The 25,886-nt window shown below is 39.3% G+C and overlaps 1 protein-coding gene, 2 long non-coding RNA genes and 1 pseudogene across 3 annotated transcripts in view; 2 read left to right on the top strand and 2 right to left on the bottom strand.

The window, feature by feature from the left end:
- LOC144301076 (uncharacterized) overlaps window positions 1-25,886 on the bottom strand; it is a 145,861-nt gene that overhangs the window by 50,081 nt on the left and 69,894 nt on the right. The window lies entirely within an intron of this gene.
- Window positions 1,804-25,886, bottom strand: part of LOC144301074 (uncharacterized) — a 29,772-nt gene continuing 5,689 nt past the window's right edge. The window contains exon 3 of the long non-coding RNA XR_013367804.1: window positions 1,804-4,949. This is a non-coding gene — a long non-coding RNA (uncharacterized LOC144301074). The remainder of the gene's footprint in view (window positions 4,950-25,886) is intronic.
- The window catches only part of TRUB1 (TruB pseudouridine synthase family member 1), a 39,374-nt gene continuing 27,918 nt past the window's right edge, over window positions 14,431-25,886 (top strand). Inside the window, exons 1-2 of the mRNA XM_077877534.1 lie at window positions 14,431-14,783; window positions 18,444-18,542. Of these exons, the coding sequence (XP_077733660.1) occupies window positions 14,498-14,783; window positions 18,444-18,542 (385 nt within the window). The 5' untranslated portion in view covers window positions 14,431-14,497. The remainder of the gene's footprint in view (window positions 14,784-18,443; window positions 18,543-25,886) is intronic.
- Window positions 18,565-22,767, top strand: LOC144301073 (small nuclear ribonucleoprotein-associated protein B pseudogene; annotated as a pseudogene).

Genomic DNA, 25,886 nt, shown 5'->3' with positions numbered 1-25,886 from the left:
CCAGGACCTTGCACTAAGGTTTTAAAGAAACAGAATGTATGAAAACAGATGCTCTAAGTATCCAACTTACTAGGATAATGAATCAGCTGAGCCCTTATCTCAGCGAGGTAGAAATGAAGATGCCGTGAAGAAAGGAGAGATGGTTTGGAACTTCTGATACACAATATGAAATCAGCTTGAGTGTGTCTCATTTTGGAAGGCTTATTACATCATGGCCAGCGGTCAAGAGAAGGTCACTGGAGACAAATTCCAGAGGGTGTGATCTGGGTATGTCCAGATATCATTAAAAATTGGGAGATGGTGTTAAACATAGGACACTGCTTCCTTAGGCGATCCCCAGCTGGGGATCATCGCAGCTTGGACACAGAGCCAAGTTCCGCTCCGGGGTTTGCATAAATGACTCTCACTATGAATGGTATGCATACATGCCAGGAGGGGTCTTAATCTCTGTCTTTGTTTATCACTGACAAAGGAAGATAACTATAGGAATAATTTTTCTCTCTCATATCTTGCCAGAACAAAATAAGATCCATCATCGACCCTAAATAGCCAGTTGTTTATATTGGTAATTTTTTGAAAACTCTTAAAGCTCCACATTCTGTTGTGTTACAGTAATTTCTTCCTCAATTCTTAATTAGAGTACTAATTGAAAGTACTACTTGAAAAACGAGCATATTTTTCTTGCAAGTAGAATGATAATAAATCTTATAAATTTAAACCAGGAATCAAAGACCCACTGAGTTAGGAGGAAATCAAAAGACTGTAAAATGTATCACATCATTTTCCCCTGGGCCATTTGATTCTTCCAGTGTCAGGCTCTGCCTACTATCTTGTCCTGGTGGGCTGAAGGATGCGCGTATTCAAGATGAGGCATTACATTCTACTTAATAATTATACACATAAAATTTTGATGCTTAGGGACTCCTGGGTAGCTCAGCAGTTGAGCATCTGCCTTCGGCTCAGGTGGTGATCCTGGGTCCGGGAATCGAGTCCTGTATCAGGCTCCCTGCAGGGAGCCTACTTCTCCCTCTGCCTATGTCTCTGCCTCTCTCTCTGTGTCTCTCATGAATAAATAAATAAAATCTTAAAAAAATTGTTTTGATGCTTATAGACGTTTAATGCATTGGAAGGGAAAAGACTTTTTATTTTTTAAGGTTTAATTTATTTGAGAGAGAGAGGGAGATAGTAAGTGAGGGAGTGTGGTAGAGGGAGTCTTAAGCAGACTCCATGCTGACCAGGGAGCCCAATGGGGGGCCTGATCCCATGATCTATGGGATCTTGACCTGAGCCACAAACTGTGCCACCCAGGTGTCCTGCAAAAGCTTTTATTTGGGCCTTTAGTTCATTTATCAGCTTCTAGGACTTATCCTCTTAGATTTAATTTAGGAAGATTTTTCCAACTGAAGAATTAGTTTTAAAAATCAAAATTAAAGTCAACTAAAGAACTTCCTAAACTCAACATGATGAAAATCAGAATTTCTTGTAGGAATGGAGATGAATTATTTAGTGCCCTGGTAAGCCTATATATTTTCTTTTATCTACCCTTTGAAATAAAAGGGAATCACTTCAGAGAAAAGAGGTCATTATCAATTCTATCCAGAGAAGTAAATACCATATTAGGTATTCTTACAGCATGGAGCATTGTAGTATTGCTGATAGGTGAATGTTTTACATTAGTTTCAGTGAAAACTAAAATCTTTCTCTTACTCGAAGTACCAAGCACTTAAAACAATCACAGAAACGCTTTATTTTTTTTATTATTTTTTTATTTTTGGTTAAGTGCAAGTAAAAAAAAAGACACTGTGTTATATACTTCTAGGGAATATTGGAAATGATGATTCTTTCTTTGGAGGAATAAAATGTATTTTCTCCAAAGGCAATTCTTCCCTACACAAGAGGAGTGAAGAAAAAGGCTGTAGTCTTAAAATAAATCATTGAACACTAATACCCAGTTACAGGTTTTATTACTGTAATCACAAAAGGCCAAAGACCAATATCATTTCCTATAACAGCTGCGGCCCGTTAACAACCATTTAGAAAAGACCACGTTCCAAGAACACACACCAAAATAATTGACGTCATCTGCAAAAAGAAATAGTACTCTGCAGTCTCCATCAGCAATCCTGAACCGTGGAAGTTATAAATAACCTCACTTAAGCCCACACTGCCACTTCTGTCTGTGAAGCAAGCTCTGCTCCGCTAGATCGACCTTCTGAATAATGATACCCAACTTCGGTTACACATTAGAAACCACTGACACACTTCCTTTGTATTTGTTCACAAAAAACTGCTAAGCCTGGCTCTTTTTGAAGCTATGGATAATTTCTAGTTTTCAAGATGATACCAAGTTATGTCATGTTTCTCCACACAATTAAGTGTTCCAAAGTCACTCCACCTTTTGCTCTGCAGGCCTAGCACATTGCTGGGTACATTGCTCAGGGACACTGTGGATGAGCCAGAGTGGATGTCCAATGCCAAATGAAAGATAGTGACCCTTTTTGAACCCTCATTTGCTACAAACCAAGGAATTTACGTCTCATCCATTCCAATTTCTGCTACTTATAATAAAGCACCTTCTGAAACTCATAAAAAGGAGAGAAATATTGATCTATCCCTACTGGCAGTGCCCCCTTCCTTTGTTTTGCTTTTTCTTCCCTTCCTTCTCTTTTTTTACATCACCTCCTCTTCCCCTTCCTTCCTATTTACTCTCATAAGCATATATTGGTGGGTATTGAGCTAGTTGCTGAGGCATATCTAAAGAAACATGTTTTTTCACCACAACCTGCTCAGAGGATCCCCTGGTTTAGTGAGCTATCATTTGTAGTAATGATAGCTCCATCTATTGCATGTTGACTTCATTCCTGGTGTATTAAATCATTGTATTTAATCTTCAAACAATCTTGAGAGGAGGTTATTTGACAACAACATGTTACAGATAGGAAAAAATACTCAGGGCAGCCCCGGTGGCCCAGCGGTTTAGCGCCGCCTTCGGCCCAGGGTGTGATCCTGGAGACCCAGGATTGAGTCCTACATGGGGCTCTCTGCATGGAGCCTGCTCCTCCCTCTGCCTGTGTCTCTGCCTCTCTCTCTCTCTCTCTCTTTCTCTCTCTGTCTCTCAAGAATAAATAAATAAAATCTTAAAAAAAAAAAAAAACTCAGAGTGCTTATTAACCTACCAAAGTTCACACAGCTACTAAATGATTGATTTGGGATTCAAACCGATCTATTTGGATCCCAAGCCCATGTTTACTCCACAATTATATTCTGTTCCAAGGGAGGGAGCTGGGGGGGTATTTACCACCACACTAATAAGTATGTGATCTTTCCTCTTCTGCAGAATTATTTCTCTGCATCACAGTTTGATTACAATTCATAAAGACACACACTTAAAGCATGTAAGGATATTTAAAGCACAAAAGGCTATGATTCAGATCAGTGTTACTTAAAGCCTGATCTATAGACCAGCACCAGGAGGTGAACTATGTGATGAGATAAACCCAGAAACTGGGAGTAAGCATTTAGGAACTTTTATAGCAATTTGGTACAGTAACAATAGTAATAATTATATAAGATAATAACATACAATAATACATAATAGTGATGGCGATAGAATAACAATAATAGTACAATGTAGCATTCCATTTTGGGATTTTTTTAATTTATTTTTTTCTAGTACTCCATTTTTATGGTATTTTAACAAAGTATTAGTCTACATGAATCTGATATTTAAAAAAAAACAACTGATCCTTCACAAACAGTTTGAGAAGCACTGGTTTAGGTCACTGTGAATACAAATAAGTGAAATTTAGCTGCTATTAATAAGCTAACAATATGATTTTCCAGACATACACTAGGATACCCAGAATTCCTTTGTTTTGCTTTTTCTTCCCTTCCTTCTCTTTTCAGAATAGATCTTTTCTGTTTCCTGCACAGTAAACCGCTAGCTGTTTCCTGGGCCTACTACTGTGGCATTTGGGAGAATCAGGCCACTCCAAAGCGCTTCTGCCCTAGAGTTCCTCTAGCAGGTTTCTGGAACAAAGGGAATTTTCAGGAGGTGCTTGATGAATGTTGACTGGAACAATTAGTGACCAGTGACCCATGAGGTAAAAGTCTTTTCTGAGTTTTGACTCATATTTCTTGGTGAAGAAAGAATTAAGTGTTGACACATTGGTGAACCTTCCAGTAATTTTGGTCATGGGACTTAGTGACAGATATCAAAGATACTTTTAAGTGGTGTCATTTACATACTATGTTGATTGGGAGTTGTGCTCCTTACCCTACCTTGGTGGAGTATTTCAGGGACTAATACAAGACCATGAGATGATCTCAGGGCTCTTCTGTGGACAGAATATAGACATATAATATGGTACTTGGAAGAGACATCCTGGAAAATTTATGTACCCAGGAATCAGAATTGGCTTATTCATGACTTCTAAGGGAAGTCATGCATTTAAGGAGTTGGTTATTGCAACTGATGATAAAATGCTGCTGCTGGCAGAAAATGTTATTTTATGAAAGCTTTTAAAAGAAATCTTTCCCCACGCCCTGAATGATAATATATTTGAGATTTCAATTGCATGTGTCACTTCCTTATTTTCAGAGCTGTGTCCTGGCCATGAAAACATCTTCTGCTCATGGTGACACCTTGACTGAAGTTGATAGGGTTGATTTTCAGCTGGCTGGTGACAAGCATGAATCCTTCATGGAAAAATCTGAGCTATGGAGTTGTTGCATGGCTTCCCTGCCCCCAGAGGCCTGCAGTGAGTGCACAAGACTGCTCTTTTATCTGTGACTAAGGAAGCTAACCGGATGACTCAGAGGCCAGGGGAAAACATGCTCTAGGGATTTCTTCTTTCAGATCCTTGAAATGGGAGGAAGATTAATGGCAGGCAAAGTCACACGGCAGATTATAATTCTCTTCAGGCAGGTTACAAAGGTGCACTGACAAACTGTGAGGTGGGGGAGAGGAGGAAAGGAAAAGTCTTAGAGCTGCTTTGAAAGCCATTTATCAGAAAAGAAAATATCTCTTAATAAAATGACACCATATCTCAAAAATCTTACCTGGCATCCCTATCTGCTATATGCTACAATGTCAACTAAATATGCCTTCATAGTAATCGGAAAATAGAATTTATGCACAAGAAATATGTAATTATTAGATACATATGTTTAATAAAACAAGCTGGCTTGTTTCAAACACTGAAGTAAAGGAAGGCTAAAATTTCATAGATGGGTGTGCTCATCTATTTGATGAATTACACAGACTGGCAGCTTTATGAGTACTCTAAGTATCTCAGCTTTCTGATAAAATATGGAATATTTATTGTATATATAATATAGATAGTAGGATTACATATTATTCCAAAAAGTGCATGTAAGAGGGAGAGGAAGATGTTTGCGCTGGAATATTTATTACCAAAGATAAATTTGTTGGGTAAGATGGGGTTCAGGATATGCTACCCCTAAATATGGCACCTTGGCATATTGAATTTCTTAAGCTGAAGACATTTGAGAAAATGGCAGGTGCAGAAAGGTCACTGTGACCTTCCCTTGCTTGTCCTCCTCCCCTGAAAGCTGGAGATAAATCTCCCATGTGAAAAGTACCCTCCCTGAACCAAGAGGAAGGAAGACATTCTTATCACTAAAGACAGAGAATTTGGGACTGAGAAGGCAGTACAAACAAACCTTCTTAAACTCTTATCTTTCTAGCTATTTCTTCATTATGTGCTACCTCTAGCCCAAATCCCTTTGTCTTATCAATTTTTCACAAATTTATTATTTCTTTATCTAAAAGGTATAAAAGCTTCCTGCTCTAGCCACTTCTTCAGGCATTTCTTCTCTTGTGAAGGGCCTTCTGTACATGTAAAAATTCAATACACTTTGCAAGCTTTTTTCTTGTTACTTTGTCAGTTTAATTTTCAGATCCAGCCAGGAATCCTAAGAGGATGAAGGAAAACCTTTTCCTCCACTACAGGAGGGATATAACCTTTAGCAGGATAAGCTAAACTAAGTCAATTCAACCATTGACAAGGTGTCATGGTCAATTCACAAACCACGTATGAACTAGGCTCCCATGTTACAGCTTAGGACAGATCAAAGCCCAGCAACATTGAGTATGATCTTAACTGTTTTCCTACCTTTCAGAAATTTTGTAAAGGAGAAATAAATTTTATTTTTCGGGAGAATGACCAGGGTGTTCATGGTTAATTAGTGTTTGTTCAAAGTAGGGGAGTAGAATGGGTGGAAAGGGAAAAAAAACATTTATTGTTGATAGAAGATGTGGATGCAGGTTAGAACTTATTCTTGAGCTTCTTAAAATAGTTTGTAGAGTAATGAAGGTATATTACATGTAATTCAATGTTAAATAGTAAAAAGTAATTTTAGAATTTCATAGTCAAGCTTCACTTGTTCTGAAATGTTTATCCATACCTAAGATTAACCACAAGAATCAAGAAATTTTTGAAGCCCAAGCATATCTGCACAATCAAGAAACTTAGGAGGACATGCCTTGGCTCCAAAAATAAGAACATATTTTTATTTTCTACATTAGCCAAAACATTCAGATATTTCTAAAATTGTAGAATATATACCAAATCACAGATTAGGAGGAAGGTATCCAAACATTCTTCAGGCCCGCCCACCCCTCAAATCAATCGTACGTTTAAAAACTGGTAAAATATTTAAAAGGAAGATCATGATTTTCTAAATTCAATTAAGTAGTAATAGGAAAGGTTGAAGCCTTCAGGAGTTTTCAGATAACAAATGACGGGAGGTAAAGCCTTCTTCCTCTGCCAGCTTCTAAGCATAGTCCAGGCTAAATAAGAGGCTCTTCATTCGACCTGTTAATGGGAAACATCCATCACCTCTGAGTACAGCCTTAAAATGGTCTTCAAGCGGAGACCGTTATTAAATGTTTAAAGAAAACTGAAGTCACAGAATGACATTTCCCCAGCTTATGATAGCATAGATTAATCAATGCAGACAATTTGTACATTATCTTTGGAATGTGAATATAGAATGGTTTTAAATATTCCAACTCCTCAGAGCCTACTTAAAAACAGATACTGATGATACTTTCTCCAAGCTGTTTATAAATGACTTTATTTGCACCAGTGGTCAATATGAACGTTATTTCATGTGCCTATCACAGAGCAAATGCATAATAAACATTTGTTGAACGAACAAATGAACAAATCAATGTTAAGCAACATAAAAACAATCAGATCTGCAGTGTTACTTTGGCAGCATTAAAGATACCATTGGACGGATCCTAACGAAGCCTGTTCTATTGTGTTTGTAATTTACCTAATGTATATAGTCACACATATTGTGTTTACATTAGATTATAAATATTTATATTATTAATGTCATTTTATACAAATTCAATATTTATTATTGTGGATATTGGTGTAATTTGAGAATTTATTCAATGTATATAGATAACATTGTATACATTGTAGGGAATCAATTATATCCTTTGAATGAATGTTCTGAGAGCTCAGAAGTAATTACAATCATCTTTTTTTTTAAAGATTTATTTATTTATTTATGATAGACATAGAAAGAGAGAGAGAGAGAGGCAGAGATACAGGAGGAGAGAGAAGCAGGCTCCATGCCAGGAGCCCGACGTGGGACTCGATCCCGGGACTCCAGGATCCACACCCTGGGCCAAAGTCAGGCGCTAAACTGCTGAGCCACCCAGGGATCCCCCCCACTTTTTTTCAAAAGATTTATTTATTTATTTATTTATTTATTTATTTATTTATTTATGATAGACATAGAGAGAGAGAGAAAGAGGCAGAGACACAGGAGGAGAGAGAAGTAGAAATGATCTTTTTATGGACCTAAAAAGCAAGAAAATGTCAAGTATTTTTATTTTATACATTGTAAAATATTTCTATCATCTTGAGTCTTTCTGTGTCATGTCCTGTCTCTTCTATCTCTTTGCCCTTAAAAATTTTCACATTTGTTTAATCTAAACTGCTACATAGGGAATCCCTGCATGAAACCTGCTTCTCCCTCTGCCTGTGTCTCTGCCTCTCTCTCTCCTCTGTGTCTTTCATGAATAAATAAATAAAATCTTAAAAAAAAGAAACCCTGATTTCAAATTTATTTAAAATAAATAAATAAATAAATAAATAAATAAATAAATAAATAAATAAATAAATAAAATAAACTGCTACATTGTGGGGAGAGAGGGTATGTGGCTTCTTTTTGCTTATTACTGTGAAATTGTCCCTTTTTTATAGAGAGGTCCTGTAAGCCAGCTAATGCATTGGCAGGTGAACTAACTTTTACTGCCAAATGAGTCAGCTGAGATGGGAACATTAATTTATTTGAATGGACATGAAATGACAATGTCATAAAGAGATATTGGTATAGCTTAATAGAATAAACTGTCAGGAAAATGTAGGTTGCGTATGATGTGATTGGCAAGCATCAAGAATGTTTCCATGTTCACAAGTGCCTCTTCTTCCTCATCTGTACTGTTGTGTCTTGGATTCCTCTACCGAATTGCAAATACTCCTGGAGGAACGACACCTACAACTATCATCAAGTGTTAATATTAGATTAAAATCGCTGATGTTCAGATGTTTTGACCTATGTAAGTAGTATTTTTTTAAAATTTTTATTTATTTATGATAGTCACACAGAGATAGAGAGAGAGGTAGAGACATAGGCAGAGGGAGAAGCAGGCTCCATGAACCAGGAGCCTGACGTGGGATTCGATCCCGGGTCTCCAGGATCATGCCCTGGGCCAAAGGCAGGCGCTAAACCGCTGCGCCACCCAGGGATCCCTGTAAGTAGTATTTTTATTTGATTCAACATCACACCTTCTTAGGGATAGTTCATGAGATTACCTTGTTATTGAACTGAGAAGAGAGGGGACAAGAAATCTCTGAGACAGGGAAAGATCTGGAGTATGAAGTACTGCCTAGAGTCAGCTGTATTATCTGGACCTATGACACCTCCGTCATTCTGGGCATAATGATTCCGTTATTGCTTCCAAGATTCTATATCTTATATGGCCATTTTATATTTATGCAAAGTTTATAGTGCACTCATGTAAGGCTTGATGTACACTGAAATCCCCCAAGCATTTTCATTTAGGTTGATTCAAAGCCATGTTTTCTAGGACTTGTCCCTGAGAATTGGTTTTTAGCATCTGTAATTTAATGTTCACCTCTATAAAAATAATTTCAATCCAGCTTAGTTCTCTAGCCCCTACAATCTGGTTAGTGCTTATGGAATACTGGGTTAAGATTTTGGACTTTGGAGTCAGGCAAACCTGGATTCTACTAAGTCTAACTGCCGCTTGTTGGTTGTTGGACCTTTAGCAAACTGCTTACTCATTTTGAGTCTTAACTGACTCATCTTTACATGCCACTAATACTTCTCAGAGTCATTAAATGAGTTACATGTGGGTTAGATGAATTATTGTGTTAACTCTGCACTTTCCAAAGAAGAGGCTAGTCCTTGACTAATACCCAGGGGATAACTTCTCACTCCTTGGTATATCCTGCCTGATAACAATGTTTTAGTATGCCTGAGGTCTTGGGCTATAATGTATCAGTTGGACAAGAAAGTTTGTGCTAACAAGATGACTTAGAGCACCTGTTCTTGTACTTCTGAGGCCCAGGGCCACTTGTTAATTTGTTTTCTGGGGGGGCTGGAGACTGAACAGCTAAGGTCAGTCATGTAGGTACTCTATGCCTACATGCTGGATCCCCAATTTAAACCCTGGATACCAAGGCTCAGGAGAGCTCACCTGATTAGCAACACTTCACATATGTTGTCACATTTTTATTACTGGGAGAATTAAGTGCTGTCCTTGTGACCCTACTAGGAGATGATAACTGGAAGCTCATGCCTGGTTTCTTCTGGTGCCTTCATCCTAAGTGCCTTTATACTTTTTGCTGAGTTTAATCTGTATCCTTTCACTATAATAAACTGTGACCATGAGTATAACTGCTTTCTTGAATTCTATGAGTCCTTCTAGAGAACCCATTCTGAAGTTGGTCTTAGGGACCCTCACATATCCATGTATGCTCTGCTAGCTATATATCCTTGGTCAAATGCTCTAACCTTAATTTCATTTTCTCATCAGTAGATGGAGATTATAATATGTTTAATAGCTACCTTGTAGTGAAGTTCTGGGACTCAGCCTATACTTTATTTTCAACTAGTGCAGAAATGTCTACTTCCAAACTCCTCACCCCTCATGGACCTCACTCGCCTCTTATCAGTGGCTGACTTTTCCCATTTTCATCCAAAAATCATCTCCTTGATGGAAAAGTCAGGTAAAATAGGATCTTTGCTTGAGTTTTGTCACCTGATTGGCCTCAAGTAGTACATTGATCTTTCTTGATCTTGTTTAAAAGTTCCTTTTTGTTTTCTTTTTAATCTCTGGAATTCTTAAATTTTTTTCCCATTCCTGAATCATTTGGACTTTAACTTTTCTGACCTTACTCCTTCCTACATGTGTGTGATAGTATCTGCCCCTTCTTTAAAAATATGTGATGCTATCTACCCCTTCTTTAAAAAAATTCCTTGCTTAATTAAAAATTTTACATTATTGCTACTATTTTTCCTAATTATAAAACTTATGATCCAAATTAAAACATTAAAAATACTTATACCTTAGAAAATAAACCCTTTTTTAGAAGTCTAACTCTAAAGAAACCAAAAATGTGTTTTCTTTAAATAACTTAGTTCACAGCAGAGTTTCTTATTCAATCACTGGCTTCTTTAATTATCTTCCCTATTAGGATAATTTCCTTCTCTGTTAGGATAATTTGAAATTGCACATACAGAATTTTTTCTTTTCAGAATATTTTTTTGGAGAGTTTTTCAGCTCTCTCAAATTTCATGTAATGAAACATGCCCATCTGTTCTCTGATCTTTTAAAAATATGCCTTTCTCAAGACCATGGTATAGGTTTGAGCATCTCCAGTTTTCCCTTCTTGGTTATCAGGAACACCCTTTTGTGCTTCACTTTTAAAATGAGGGTCTCACATTATATGGTCTTGAAGTTCTCATCAAGCACTGTTTGCTTCTTTTTTTAAAAGATATTATTTATTCATTTGAGAGAGAGAGGTCATAGGTGAGAGGCAGAGGCAGAGGGAGATTGAGTAGCAGATTCCCCACTGAGCAGGGAGCTGGATGCAGGGCTTGATCCCAGGACCCTGAGATCGTGACCTGAGCCAAGCGCAGACGTCTAATCAACTGAGCCACCTAGGCAGCCCCCAAGCACTATTGTCTATGTTTCTACCATCTGCAGGAAGTTGTATAGATGAGCAACAATTGGAGGAGCCTTTGCAAAGAACAGCTTTCCCAGGCATCCTTGCCTATGGCAAGGGTCAAAGAAGTGCCCCAAGAATGCAACCATGGTGGAGTCGATGACAGATTTGGAATCAAACCTGACAGTATTATCAATTTTTAAGTCTCATTAATTAACAATCCTTGGAGGGATTGGGTAGTTGAAGGCAGCATGGAAGCTGGTCTAGAAAGTTGGGGTTTTATTATATAGCACGAGGTGATCATTTTCTCTTTGCATCAGTTCCATACATACAAAAAAAATGGAGATAAAAGCCCTGTGGTAAGCTACACTTGGAATATACATCTATTATTTTATGTATTTAGCACTTTACTTTTCTGGAAACTGGCACTAACTCCCCTTTATTTACATGGTTTCTGCTGGATATGCCATGTTTATTCATTCAGTTATTCAACAACTATTTATTGAGTGCTATGTGTGACACTATTCCAGGCCCTAGAGACATAGCAATGAAAAAAATATACAAAATTCCTCATCGAGCTTACGTTCTGATGGAGGAAATAAGACATTAAACGAAATAAGTAACTATTTGGTACGTCACATAAAATGTGCCATGGAGAAAAATCAAGCAGGAAAGTGAACAAGGAAAGACAAAGAGACAAAGTGAGAGAAGCACTATGTTTTGTAGGTGGCCAGGAGGGACTTCATCCAGGATATTTTTGGAATTAGATCAAAACAGGATGGTTTAAACCAAGACTGTGGAGTAGGGGCGGGGGGAAGCCTGGTAGAAGCAAAAGAGAAGCATGAGACACAAGAGAATAGCAGGAAGAGTGGAGAGAGAACCTGAGACAGAATTTTCCAGGTTCTGGGTAACATTCCAGTATATTTCTGATAAATCCTTTTTCAAAAATCCTTCTGATATATTTTAAACTGGATCAGTTTCTGTCACTCTGAATCAAAGAATCCTAACTCATACACGTTAAGTAAGATAACTTGTAAATTCAAGGCTTGCTCAATGTGGGACACATTGGTTACATCGGAGAACCAGAGCTTGATGCTTCTGATGCCAAGAGTACAGATTTAATAGCAGAGTAGAATTAATTTTGCTGTTCCCTAGCATTCCAGAAATAAAATGTGCAAGAAATATCCATTTTTCTGGTTTTTTCCCAAGTTTTTCTCTAAATCTGGTTAGTTAACATATATGGTAAAATTGGTTTCAGGTGTAGAATTTAGTGATTTATCACTTACATATGACACCCAGGGAGGGTTCTTCTGTTATCTTTTAATTGAACCAACTCTGATTCTATATTGGCATTGTGGAAAATTCAAATGGAAGCATTATATTTCATCTCTATTTCTGTTCTCCCTCCACTCTCTCCATCCTGGAGTCACAAAATAATTAGGGAATCTTACGGATGTCTAGACCAGTGGGAAAAGGCCCTTTAATCTCTAAGTCATTATTGTACAGTCCTGCTTTAAACTTTCTCTTAAGGTTTCTGGCTCTCTGCTTTTCACCATGAGGTGAACCCAGAAATCTGTGCTAAGGCTAAAGGATACTTTGCTCTCTAGGGTGCAGTCAGCCCTTCTGAAGTTGTGACACTTCCCTGGAAAAGAAAAATCTTGAAGCAGGATCAAGTATCCACTCAGGTAATAATGGTACCTGTAAATCACTCACTCTCCCTTTCTCTCTTTTTTCTCAAAATAATTCTATTCTCTTCTGGCCTCCAAAGCACTTCCATGCATAATGTTTTCATTTAGCTTAGACTTTTAGAATAAACCATAAGAGTAAGAGACTCCCACTTCCAATTCAGCTTTTTAGCTTGCAAAAACTCCCCAAAGATTTTTTTTTGGCCTTTCTTTTTGTGGCATAATATACATAACATAACATATTCCATTTTAGCCATTTTAAGTATACATTTCTGTGGCACTAAGTACATTTACATTGTTGTATACCCCAGAGATTTAATGAAGGACTGCCGATCTGATTGAAATGGGGAAGGATGAAAATATAGAAATAAATACTATATTTGAAACATTGTTTTTTCAAGTGTTTGTTGAGTGAATGGGGCAAGTTCCCTAATTGGTCATTTTGAGCAGCAAAGACGCATCATTAGTATCGTAGGTTTTAAGGTACAAGAGGATGATGAGGAGAAAGGGTGGCTGTAAGAAAATGTGGGGTAACAATGAAGACCAACATTATCTTTCTCACAATACTCATAATGCTATTTGATGTATCTGAAGGAGAGTAAAATGAAGAAATTTTCTCCACTCTGTACCAGCATCAGAACAATATTACTGAATTTGATAGGGGGTGTAAATAACTTCCAGAAAGTCTCAAATCGAAAGTAAAGCTTAATTTTACGAATTGCAATAATGCCTTTTGATACCTAAGCAATGGATTACTAAGGGATGCAATCCACATTAGAGTTAGTATTAAAAATCTTAAACTTATTAAGAATTACAGCAGGGGTAGACCAGTGGGAAAAGGCCCTCTAATCTCGAAGTCATTATTGTACAGCAGAGGGTGGGGTGGACAGAAATGCATCAAAATAAGCCCAAGTGATTTAGTATTGGCTTGGCCTAGGAGTTTCTTTTGGGAATTTGAAGAACTCGGATCAATTTATTCATTCTGAAATATTTAGTTAAGCGCCTACTCTGTGTGAGGCAGTGGGGATACAGCAGTGAACAGGTAAATGGTGAATTACATTTAGGTGTATTTTAATTCTGAATCGTGAATCCAAGGGCACGATGAATCGAATCAAGCAGGGAACTGAGGGAGCTAGGATTCTTCACAAACCGCAGCAAAATCAGTATTTTAAATTTTCTATTCTTGGAAGCTGGGTCCTCTTAGTTCTGGAAGGTGGGTGGGCAGTGGGATGTACAGAGACTGCCCGCCGAATATATATACACATAGACTTCGGGTTTGGGTTCAGGAGTTTGGGGCTGGAACTCCAAATTACACCTGCAGTACTGAACTCACCCGACCCAAGAGACAGGTAAGATTACAGGAGGAAAAGGACTCCATCAGAGCCCTCGCAAGGCATTGCCATTTCAGCACGCAGGAGAAGGCCATGGACTACAATTCCCACACGCCCTTGCGGCCGCCCCTCCCGGCGGCCCAGCTCCGAAGCACTGGAAACATGGAGGGACGTCGGGCGCACTCCTGTTGCGTCACTAGAGTGCGACCCCAGATACAGACCAGGTGTGGGCTCCAAAAGTATGGCAGCTACCGAGGCGGCGGTGGTATCGTCGTCATCTTTGGAAACAGACACAGCCCTGGTCCCTGAAACTGCAGGAACACCCGCCGCAACGGCCGCCACCTCCCCAGCGACGGCTGCAGCCGCGGCCGTGGCGGCCGCTGCCAGGACCGGACCCGACGCCAGGGTCTCCAAGGCCGCTCTGGCTACTAAGCTGCTGTCCCTGAGCGGCGTGTTCGCCGTGCACAAGCCCAAAGGGCCCACTTCAGCCGAGCTGCTGAATCGGCTGAAGGAGAAGCTGCTGGCAGGTACTGCAGCCCGGGTGGGGACCAGGCCGAGGCGACGGCCGCGACAGCGGAAGCCGCGGGGAGCCAATGGGCTTTTTTTTTTTTTTTTTCTTTCTTGTGGCTCAAGAAGTCCAAGGAGGGGAAAGGAGGGCTGAGCCCCGGAGTAGCTCTGGGCCGAAGCCCGGGGCCTCTCGGGCTTGGACTTGTCCCGGCGTGGACTCCTCTAGCCTAGGTGGCCGTTGTTCCCAAGGGAAGGACAAAAAACTAAGCACAAGACCCTCACACGTACACGGAGAGGCCTCCTTCCTTGGGCAGGACGAACAGTCTGCAGTCCCGCCGCCCGGGAGCCTTTGCATTTGGCCCACGGTGACGCACCCCCTCCTGAAGGAAGCCTGGCCTCGCCCCCCCCCCCCCCCCCCCCCCCGCCAGACCTGCATTCTTAAACATAGTTTGGTAATGCAGATATTACTTAAGTAACCAAGACTTTAATGCAGTGGTTTTCCCAGGGATTGGGATTGGGAGATTCTGGTGGTGGTTTTTTTTTTGTTTTTTTTTTTAGGAAACCATGTTTAATCTGCACCCCTCAGGTGATTCTGGTGTAAGTGGTCTGTGGACCACATTTCGAGGAACACTAAGTATAATTTAAGAGCATCTTTTTGTTGTTTTTTTTTCTCTTTTTTTTCATGTACACCGGGGAATATTAGAAAAGTCTGAAGAATCTCTCAGTTCGTCAGCCCGGTAGAGTATTTTCAGGCAGTGGCATCAAGGAACCTTAGGTTTTTTTTTTTTTTTTTTTTTTTTTTGGACACCTACAAGAAGCCAAATCTATGTAGAGATGTGAAGGTGAAAGATATCTTTTCTCTTGACTGAGCTCATAGCAGAAATTTCTGCAGATAATGGTGATAAAACTATTTAGCTGCATATTCAGAACCCTCTTGAATTTGGCCCTGGCTTGTCTTTCTGTTGAAAAACAGTAAAGGAAATTTCTTCCTCCCCCCTCCCTCTCCCCTCTCCCCTCCCCCCCTCCTCCTCCCCCTTGTCCTCCTTTCCCTCCCCCTGGTCCTTCTCTCCACCTCCCCCTCCTCTTCTCCTACTCCTACTCCCCCTTCCCTCCTTCCCCCTTCTCCTTCCCCTCCCCTCGTCCTCCTTCCCCTGGTCCTCCCCCCTTCTCCCCCTCCTCCTCCTCCTCTTCCTTCTTTAATGATATATTTATTCATTTGAGAGAGAGCAAGCACTTAAGCAGGGGGAAGAGGCAGAAGGAGAGGGAGGGAATCTCAAGCAGACTCCTCCGCTGAGCGCCTAGCTACAGGCAGGACTTGATCTCAACATCCTGAGATCCTGACCTGAGCCGAAATCAAGAGTTAGCCACTTAACAGACTGAGCGCCCCCCCCCTCCCGGCACCCCAGGAATTTTATTTTTTACATTGTGCCTTGGCAAACTTTTTACCTTTTTTTTTAATGCGAGAGCAAATTATAGGACTTTGTTGAATAAAATGGAAGCAGTACAGATTCTAATGTTTCATGGGCAGTAGGCACACTCTTGCAGATGTTTAATTCCAGTATTATATCTACTCGTTCTTTTGTTACGTTTTCCTTATACTTTGTTACCTATAAGTATGGGTCATATAAGGGATGTTGAAGGGAAGAATTGAATTAAGACCAAGCTTTGTGGTGTCATCAGAGTTGTTTCCTATATAGAATTGTTTTCGTTTGGCCTGATTTGTTAGCTAAACTATAGCTTTTTTGATCCTCAAAGTAATGATTACCATTCTTTCTCTCAGATAGGTTTCTGATAGGATCAAAGACATAGCCTGGCCTTCTGGTTCATCTGTCTCTAACAGCTGATGTTTCTTGTTGAAACTTGGTTAAAACATTGTTTCAAGGCTGTTGCTAGGCCATCCTCTAGAAGCCTGTCACCCAGATGCAGACGTTCTCATTACTCCATTTCTGTATTGCTTTCATTGGTCTATTCTATATTTATGTTAGCTGGACCAGGCTTTCTCAAATGCCATTGTAACCAGCTGTTAGAATTACTTTGGAAGGTAATTCTTGTAAAAGATACAAATTACAAAGCCGCACATTCTGATGCCAGCAAGGTTTGACACCCACTGACCAAAGCCACTCTTATTAATGGTCATAGCCTCCATTAACACTTCTGGCCTCTCCCTATATTGGTTCATGTTGTGCTAAAAATCCTCGCCCTTTTTTGTCTATAGGAATCCTTCAAGGCCCAAAACAGAATTTTGTAGCTAGAAAAGACGTTAAGAAATATTCTTCCATAAATGTTACCAATAGGGTGAGCCAGATTACATTACATTTACATTTACAGTACATTTACAGATTACATTACATTTCCAGTGTAGTAGAGGTGGTAGGTATGTCTTTGAACTAGAAAGAGGTAAATTTGGATGCAAAGGGGCGAAGTAGATTTGTGGGCCTTCATCCTCTAAGAAGTGTCAAGGTGAAAAATACAGAGAGTTCTCCAAAAGTTTTCTATAAATTTATAGATGAGAGATCCATAATGAATTGCAAGTGAAAGGTGAAGGGTTTGAAGCTTTGGGCCTGTCCTTATGGGCTTGTGCTAAAGCAGACAGCCGTGCCCTTCCCAGCATGGTGATATAATTAGAGAGTGGCATTAGGACTGAGTTCCAGACAGACTGTGTTCTGTAATTATGTGGTTGGGCCAGGCAACCCGGCACATCCTTTTGGTCATCTATTCTGGCTTCTCCATTATTGCTTTGCTTCCCTTCTTTGCTTTGTCCTCTCTTTTCATTTTCTTTTGCTCTGTTTTTTATCTTCTCCGTGTCAGTGGTTATAAGGGAAGTTTGGTGGGCTTGGGAGATGTAGATCAATAGAATAGAACTGTTCTCTCCTTTCTCATTTGAAGTTCAGTAGCCAATATTATGTCAATGTATGGATATATGGATATATGTTTAACAGTAATAATAATAATAACTTATTGTCAGAGTGCCTTGTAATTTCCAAAGCACTTTCAGATAACTATTTCAGTTGATCTTTACAATAGGAAGATGAGATGGTCCAGATTAGGATTTTCTTTTTTATTTTTTTTTAATCTAAATGCTTCAGAGTTTAAGAGGCAATTTAACTGTTGCCTACTTCCCACATAACCTTTTGTTAAGCTTAGCTTCCTGAAGGAATTGAGGGTTTTGATTTGGAGAGAAGGGCAACAAAAATAGATAGTTTGGGAACTTCGTGTTCTTAGAAGTAGCCTTTTGAGAGGTACTCCTGACAATAGGTAGCTGGGGGGTACCAGCAAAGAATACCAGGAAATAGAGAATTAGAAATGAAGTCAAGAACTTTTAAAACTAGCTGCCTATATAAAAACTAACTTCTTTTCATTATTCCCTGACATCCACTACTACTAGGAATTTTTAGGGTTTTCAGGGCTAGCCTAGATATTTGCTCAATGTGTAAAAAAACTTTTTTTTTTTCCTGTTAGAAAATGAATTCTAGTTTCTAAACTAATTTTGGAATACTATTTCTTTGTAATTTAGGGAGTGTCTGCACATTTTTAAGTCTGTTCTTTGCTAGTAATGTTATCTTAATCTGTTAACTTTGTACAATATTTTTTGTTTTGAATATTCCATCCCTCCTATATTTATGGAGATCTTACTTCATTTGTCTACTAATTGCCATTTCTCATCCCAATTACTCTCATAGAAGCTGGAATGCCTTCTCCAGAATGGACCAAAAGGAAAAAACAGACTTTGAAAATTGGACATGGAGGGACACTAGACAGTGCAGCCCGAGGAGTTCTGGGTAAGAAATATGAATGGAAGCTTGATGTAACTATCACTTATTATAGAAAGAAATAATGAGAACAGATAAAGCCATGCTGTTTTCAGTCTATTTTGGAGTATTTCAGATCTCCAAGGATTTATAATGCCATCTTCTAAAGAAGCCCTTAGAATGGCACAAGGTATACAAAGCTATTAGAAATAGTCACTTGCGTGTGTAGATAGGGCTTTGAAAGGGTTTGTATCTGTAAAGAAAAGAGTTAATGCAGTAGGTCTGAAATCACTATGTTTAGAAAGGCCTGCTTGCATGGCTTGCCCTTGGCAGGCATCTGGAAACTTGGATTTTGAGAGTGTTCCCACCCTTCTCTATCTGTTGACTGGTTTGCTGTGCCTTGGCTCTTGGTGTGAAAAGTGTGGTGTATGGTGACCACCTGCTTTCCTTTTAGAAGTCTGAAATTTTGTCCCACTTAGGCAGGTGTGCCTGGGTAATCATCTTCAGCCTCTCCAATTAGGAACTTTGAGAACTGAATTTCTGATGGACTTCCCTGAGTAGGAGCATTGCCCATGTGTTGCTGCTTTTTTACATTTTGGAGAAAGGAGCATGCTCAAGTGTCCCCTGTCATAGGAGAAGAGAAAATAAGAAAGCCTGTGTGTGGATTTCACTGGTGTTTTTTCCATTATGATCTTGCTATGTAACATTACTATGTCACTGTGGTAAGTCTTCAGTGTATATGAATCTTGGTGTTAGGGATTCCTGACAAGATATTTGACTCTTATTTTTGCCTATATCAAATTTAATCTCTGAGATCAGCCCTCTTGAGAAAGTGAGCCGTATGGTTCCTGAGAGAAAGTAACACTTTCTTTTGAAGATATAGTGAGCATTATTGCTTCTGGAGGCAGATTGGTGGAATTGATTGACAGGAGCAAAAGCATTTATCCTTTTTTCTTCTCCTTCTCCCTCCTCCTCCCTCCTCCTCCCTCCCTCCTCCCTTCTTCCTCCTCCTCTTCCTCCTCCTCCTCCTCCTCCTCCTCCTCCTCCTCCTCTTCTTTCTTCTTTCTTCTTTCTTCTTTCTTCTTCTTCTTCGCCTCTGGTAGAGGTTCTAAAGTTTGCAGATTGCTAAAGTGTGTATCCAAAGGCTAGGGTATGTTTTACAATCTTTTTATACAACTCTATCCATAGTCTCAGAAATACATATGTTGGGTTTCTTGTTTCCACATCCTAGAAACAAACTTCTGTAGGACAATGCTTACTTTTTACATGGTCTGGTGTTTGGTAATTTATTCTATTTCATTTTTTTTAATGTTGATAATCCACTAAATTGATTTCATGATGCTCTAATAGGCTGTGATTCATGGTTTATAAAATACTGTACTGCAGTGTCCAATCCATTTTATTAGCGCTAAAAATTTTGATACAAACATTAGATACAAACCTGGTCTAAGTTATCCAACGGAAATGAGTGCTTATTTGGAAGTAAAGGATAATGTTGGTGAAGAAAATTCTGTTTCTCAAGAAAGTTAGAAATAATGTTTGATTTGAACTTTCTAAGATTACAGGAAAAATATTTTTACTGAAGATTTAAATAAGTTAAAAAAAAAACACAAATCCATTTTCCAGAATTAGAGAACTTGAATAGGCAAATTCTGACACCTTAAAGTTATTGTTTCCTACTGTAACTAATGATAATCATTTAATGAGCAACTTGCTAAGTGTGAAGTCTTTCAATTAGGACATGCATAACTTACATACTTAAGTCCTCTTTTTAAATCTATAAGGTAGGTGTTATTATTCCTAATCTTACAGAAGAAGAAATGAAGACTCAAAGAGAGTGCATTGTCATAGTTTGTAGCAGAGTCAGGGTTTTGAACCAGAGCTGCTCAGTTCCAGAGCTTCTGCCCTAACCTGGTGTGGCAAATATCTGGGCCTCCTGCCCTCCTCCCCTGCCCACTGCAGGGTTACCTAGCAGTCACAGCATTCTTTGCTATTGGTCCTAAAAGTGACTTCAGTTTTTATTAGTTCAGCGCTCCTTAAGTTGAAGCCTATTTGTGGTAACCATTCTGTTCTACTGTTTTCCAAGGCACAACACCAAAAATATAAGAAGAGACAGGATAAGGTCTGCTGTTGATTTACATATAGACCAATTGTATTAGTTTCTGGTGGTTTTTATTCATTGGTATGCAGAAAATAGTGATATTCAAGGCGATGAATAAATAAGTTTATTTTTTACCCTACAGCTAAGGGATTTTGTTGAAATTTACATTTTAGTCTTATGAAAGGCTGGCATTTGACTAAGATTTGTATGGGTGGAAGAAAATGCATTGGAAATAATTTCCTATTTGGAGGCTTAATATGTATTTATTACCCAGGGACTTTATGATGATATAATCTGTGCATATATCAAATTTATTAATTTTTCTTCTAATACCTGTAGTTCCTGATGAGGAAAAAAAATTTTTAAATGTAGGTATTTTGTCACAGAATAAAGAGTATTTGTTATTTAAATTAGTAGTTCTGGAGACCGTTAGAATTTGATTTTTGCTGTATCGTAGAATAAACACTGTGTTCTAATCATCATGAGTTTGTGAACTAGCTGCTTTATTTACCAAATACAGCCTAGGAATATCTATAAATAACTTCTCTGAATCTCTACTTGTTTATCTCTTGAAAGGGTAATATCTACTATAACTCTCAGTAGGTTTATTGAAATATGAAAGATCTATAATACACAGATATATGCTGTACTCTGTCAAGTGCTTTATAAAGGCATTTTTTAAAAAAAATAAAACTGAACCTGTGTGCGAAAAAATATACTTTTACTTTCAAAACGTAGACTGTTTTTGCTGGAGTTTTCCTGTGCTATATTAATGGTACAGATTTAAGAAGTTAGCTGACAATTTAAGATATAATCTGAAATTTGGGTTTATAATTCTATTAATGGAATTAATTGTCTTTCAAGATGATTGCAAGGGTGTTGGAGAATTAGATAAATGGCAATAGAAACTTCTAACTGCAAAAGCTTTGGAATTACATGTATCGTACCCTTGCCTGTTCCAAAGTGGCTTTCCTCATTTAAAGAAGTCTGTCTTATGATTTGAGAATAGAATACTAGGGCATTTGGATAGGTTTGGAGACAGTTTTTTACAGAGAAATATTTTAGCACAGAAAATTTGGGAGATGGAGAAAGAGAGTGGTATTGTGAGACAGGGGAATTGGAGCCATCAGAACCACCACCATGACTGTGGGAAAGAGCAGCAAATGCTGCAACACATCGATTATAGGATGAGGTGCATCCTACAAGATGGCCGGATCTTCATTGGCACCTTCAAGGCTTTTGACAAGCATATGAATTTGATCCTCTGTGACTGTGATGAGTTCAGGAAGATCAAGCCAAAGAAGTCAAACAAGCAGAAAGAGATGAGAAGCAAGTCCTCAGTCTGGTGCTGCTTCGGGGGGAGAACCTGGTCTCGATGATGGTAGAGGGACCTCCTCCCAAAGATACTGGCATTGCCCAAGTGCCACTTGCTGGAGCTGCTGGGGACTCAGGGATCGGCAGGGCTGCTGGCAGAGGAATTCCAGCTGGTGTTCCAATGCCCTAGGCTCCTGTAGGACATGAGGGCCATTCGGAGGGGTTGATGGGCCATCCCAGCAGGTGATGACCCTGCAGGGAAGAGGCACTGTGGCTGCTGTTGCAGTTGCTGCCACCGCCAGCATTGCAGAGGCCCCGACCCAGTACCCACCTGGCCTTGGGGGTCCTCCCCCACCTATGGGCCAGGGGACCCCGCCTCCAGGCATGATGGGCCCACCGCCTGGCATGAGGCCTCCCATGGGCCCCCTGATGGGGATCCCTCCCAGTCAAGGAACTCCGACGGGGATGGGCATGTTGCTGCCGGAGATGCGGCCCCCTTCCCCGGGCATGTGAGGCCTCCTTTGACCCTTGGCCACAGAATTATGGAAGTAGCTCCACAGAGGCGTGGGCCCGATTACCACAGACATGTTTGTTATGCCGTTGTTCTTAGAGTCTCACAAGATTGTCTGGTTTCCCTTTCAGGGCCCCCTGCCCCGTGAATGTGCTCACCAAGGCCTTAGACTCATCTTGGCCCTCCTCAGCTCCCTGTCTGTTTCCCGTCAGGCTGTGCACAGTCCTTTTATTTCCTTGTCGCCTGTGAAACTGGTTTATAATAAACTCTTAAGAATATTAAAATATGGGGCAGCCCCGGTGGCTCAGCAGTTTAGCGCCTGCCTTCAGCCCAGGGTGTGATCCTGGAGACCCGGGATCAAGTCCCACATCAGGCTCTCTGCATGGAGCCTGCTTCTCCCTCTGCCTGGGTCTCTGCCCCCCCCCCCCCTTTCTCTGTGCCTCTTATGAATAAATAAATAAAAATCTTTAAAAAAAGAAAAGAATATTAAAATATAAATAAATAGGGCAGCCCGGGTGGCTCAGTGGTTTAGTGCCGCCTTCAGCCCAGGATGTGATCCTGGAGACCCGGGATTGAGTCCCACATCAGGCTTCCTTCATGGAGTCTGCTTCTCTTTCCCTGTGTCTCTGCCTCTCTCTCTCTCTCTCTTTCCCTCTCTCTCTCTTCTCATGAATAAATAAATAAAGTCTTTAAAATAAATAAATAAATAATTGTGAGACAGTGCATGGCAAATCCTGTTATTCATTCATTCTCTCCATTCTTCCCACTTTTCAAAGTGTTGTGTCTCTGCTCATGCCTTTCTTTTGGACAAACTGCTCATCTCTTTATTATTAGAAATCCTACTGACCTTTCCAGATTTGGTGGAAATGCTCTCTTCCTATACAGCCTGTGCACCTTGCTTTTTTATGTTAATGTAAAACTTTACATTCTATTCTTTCTTTTGTTAACTCATGAAGGGCTGAAACCAGGTCTTACTTGTTCTGTGCCTGTATAATAAGTACTGAATAAAATGTTAAGTGATTGAATGTTGAATGATTGAGAAAAACCTGAGTAAAAATTCTGTCAAATAAACTGTCCCTTGAATGAAAAGCTACTGGTTGGGTGGGCCTCAACTCCAGATAATCTTTCTACATACCACTTTTGTAGTAGACTTCCTAGAATTCTGTTTTCACTAATCACCTAACTTCAATGGGCCTTGGTTTTCTTGGATATAAAATGAGAAAGTTAAGTTGGGTAACTTTAAAATGCCTTCTATTTCAAACTGTCATTCTGTATCACTAACCTAGCAGAGAAATCAGCATTCCAACCATGATAAAGTCAAACATGTGAGTCTATTCTAAGACACCTGTACTCTGGTTGATAAACCCACTATGCTCATCCTGAGAATCTATGCAGTTTGTTACTTTTTTAGAACATGCTTTTCTCTATTTCAAATTCTAAACCTCCTTTAAAGCCTATCTCAAGCTCTGTTTGAAATGCTTGAATGAAGCATTATCTGGCCTCTAGTGGTTCAGAGTACTCCCTTCTTTGACCTCCTGCAGCAATTCTGTGTTCATTTTGACTCTTAATCATATACTATCTTATTGCTATTTAGCATTATTTACTCAATGATTCATGCACCATTTTTTTTTGAGCACTTGTAATTTCCCTTATCTATATTTTATTTTCCCTGTGAGATTTTAAACTCTTTCAAATCAGGAAATGTTCTGTTCCATGAAAAGTATTGTTCTTGGGACTGTGTGCATAGTAGCTGCTCCAGAAATATTGACTGGGGATTCTTTTTTTTTTTTTTTAAGATTTTTATTTATTCATGAGACACACACATTATTCATGAGACACACACACACACACACACAGAGACAGAGAGGCAGAGACACAGGCAGAGGGAGAGGCAAGCTCCATGCAGGGAGCCTGATGTGGGACTCCATCCTGGTCTCCAGGATCACGCCCTGGGCTGAAGGCAGCGCTAAACCACTGAGCCATCTGGGCTGCCCAAGGCTGGGGATTCTTGAATGGGATGAAATTGCATTAGATCTTTGTTATTATTATACAGAGTTCTCCCTGGACAGCAGCAGCTATCATTTACATAATATGATGCTCAACAGAGGATACTAAAGGCAATTTTTTATCTAAGTCTTTGAACTAATACGATCTATCATAGAAGCTTAGAGAGGGTTTGGGATGGCTTTATGTAGGGGTTGAGATTTGAGCTGGATTTCACAGGATGGATTTTGAACACTAAAGAGTTGGTGCTGTGGTCATTGGGACCCTATTGAAGACTACTGCTTTGTAGTGTGCAGTACAGATAATCAGAAATGGTTATAAAATGGTATGAATTGGAAGAGAAACGGATAGAATGTAGAACAGTCAGGTTGGTAGTGATTTAGGCTAATTTAGGCTTATGGCAGTGGGAAAAAAGCCTAGATGAGTAAGGTGGTGGAAGGATGAAAAGGAAGAGGGGTCTACTATTAGCCTGGTCTGAATTTTAACTCCACCATATACTAGTTGTGAGATGCTGGGCAAAGTTCTTAGTCTCTCTCAGTTTTCTCATCTTTAAAATAGGTATTATTTTTTTAGGCTTGTTATAAGGATTAAATGAGCTAATAAATGGAAAGCATTTAAAGTAGAATTTGATACATGGTAAGCTCAATGAATGATATCTGCTATAAATATTCATGATAATTCTTTCAGCTGCTCAATCATTTCTTGTTTTGTTTTCCTTGTAATTTCTGAATTGTGGTGTTTATACTCTGTTGTTTTTACAAAATTATACCCATGGATGAGAAATACTTCAATTATTATAAAAATTTGCTTTCTGTTAACTGAAGAAATGATTATAAACTTTCATTCTCATGTGGGGAAATGTGTTGTCATAAGGGTAAATGATGTTTGAAATTGAAGAGATACTTAATACATGGGTTGTGTGTTGTACTTAATGTATAGTCTGTGTGACTTTACATTCTCCAAGCTCTCCTTTTACCCTGTATTCTTCCTCTGTGTTTGGTTGATCTGTTATGTTTCTGTTTTCTTGATTGTATACTGCTGGACACTGATCATCAGTAAATGGTTCATTAGCTATGATGAGGACTTTTACTTTGTTTGATAATAAACTGTATCAAAAGGGTTTATCATACTGTGGTTAAATTGTACCATGTATTTTTCACTGATCCTCATATAAGATTACAGGAATTCCTCTGAGATTGTTCTAAAACTTTTCATTATGTAGTGGTCTGGATTGAGGTTTCTATCATGTTTAACACTTTGTGAGAAAAAAGAAAGTGTCCCTCACATCTCTTCAGAATTTCTAAGTTACAGGACAAGTTCAACTGATAGGAGTGATAGGAGCCCTCTTGTTATGCTAAATATGTTTTTTCAACTTTATATTACATGTGCCAGAAAATTATGACCAAAGTATATAGATAATTAGAAAATCTAGTTTTCAGAATAG

The sequence above is a fragment of the Canis aureus genome, chromosome 29, assembly GCF_053574225.1.
Source record: "Canis aureus isolate CA01 chromosome 29, VMU_Caureus_v.1.0, whole genome shotgun sequence".
Taxonomy (NCBI): domain Eukaryota; kingdom Metazoa; phylum Chordata; class Mammalia; order Carnivora; family Canidae; genus Canis; species Canis aureus.
Note: the sequence above shows the minus strand (reverse complement) of the source record. Positions and strands in the feature narration are given on the sequence as shown.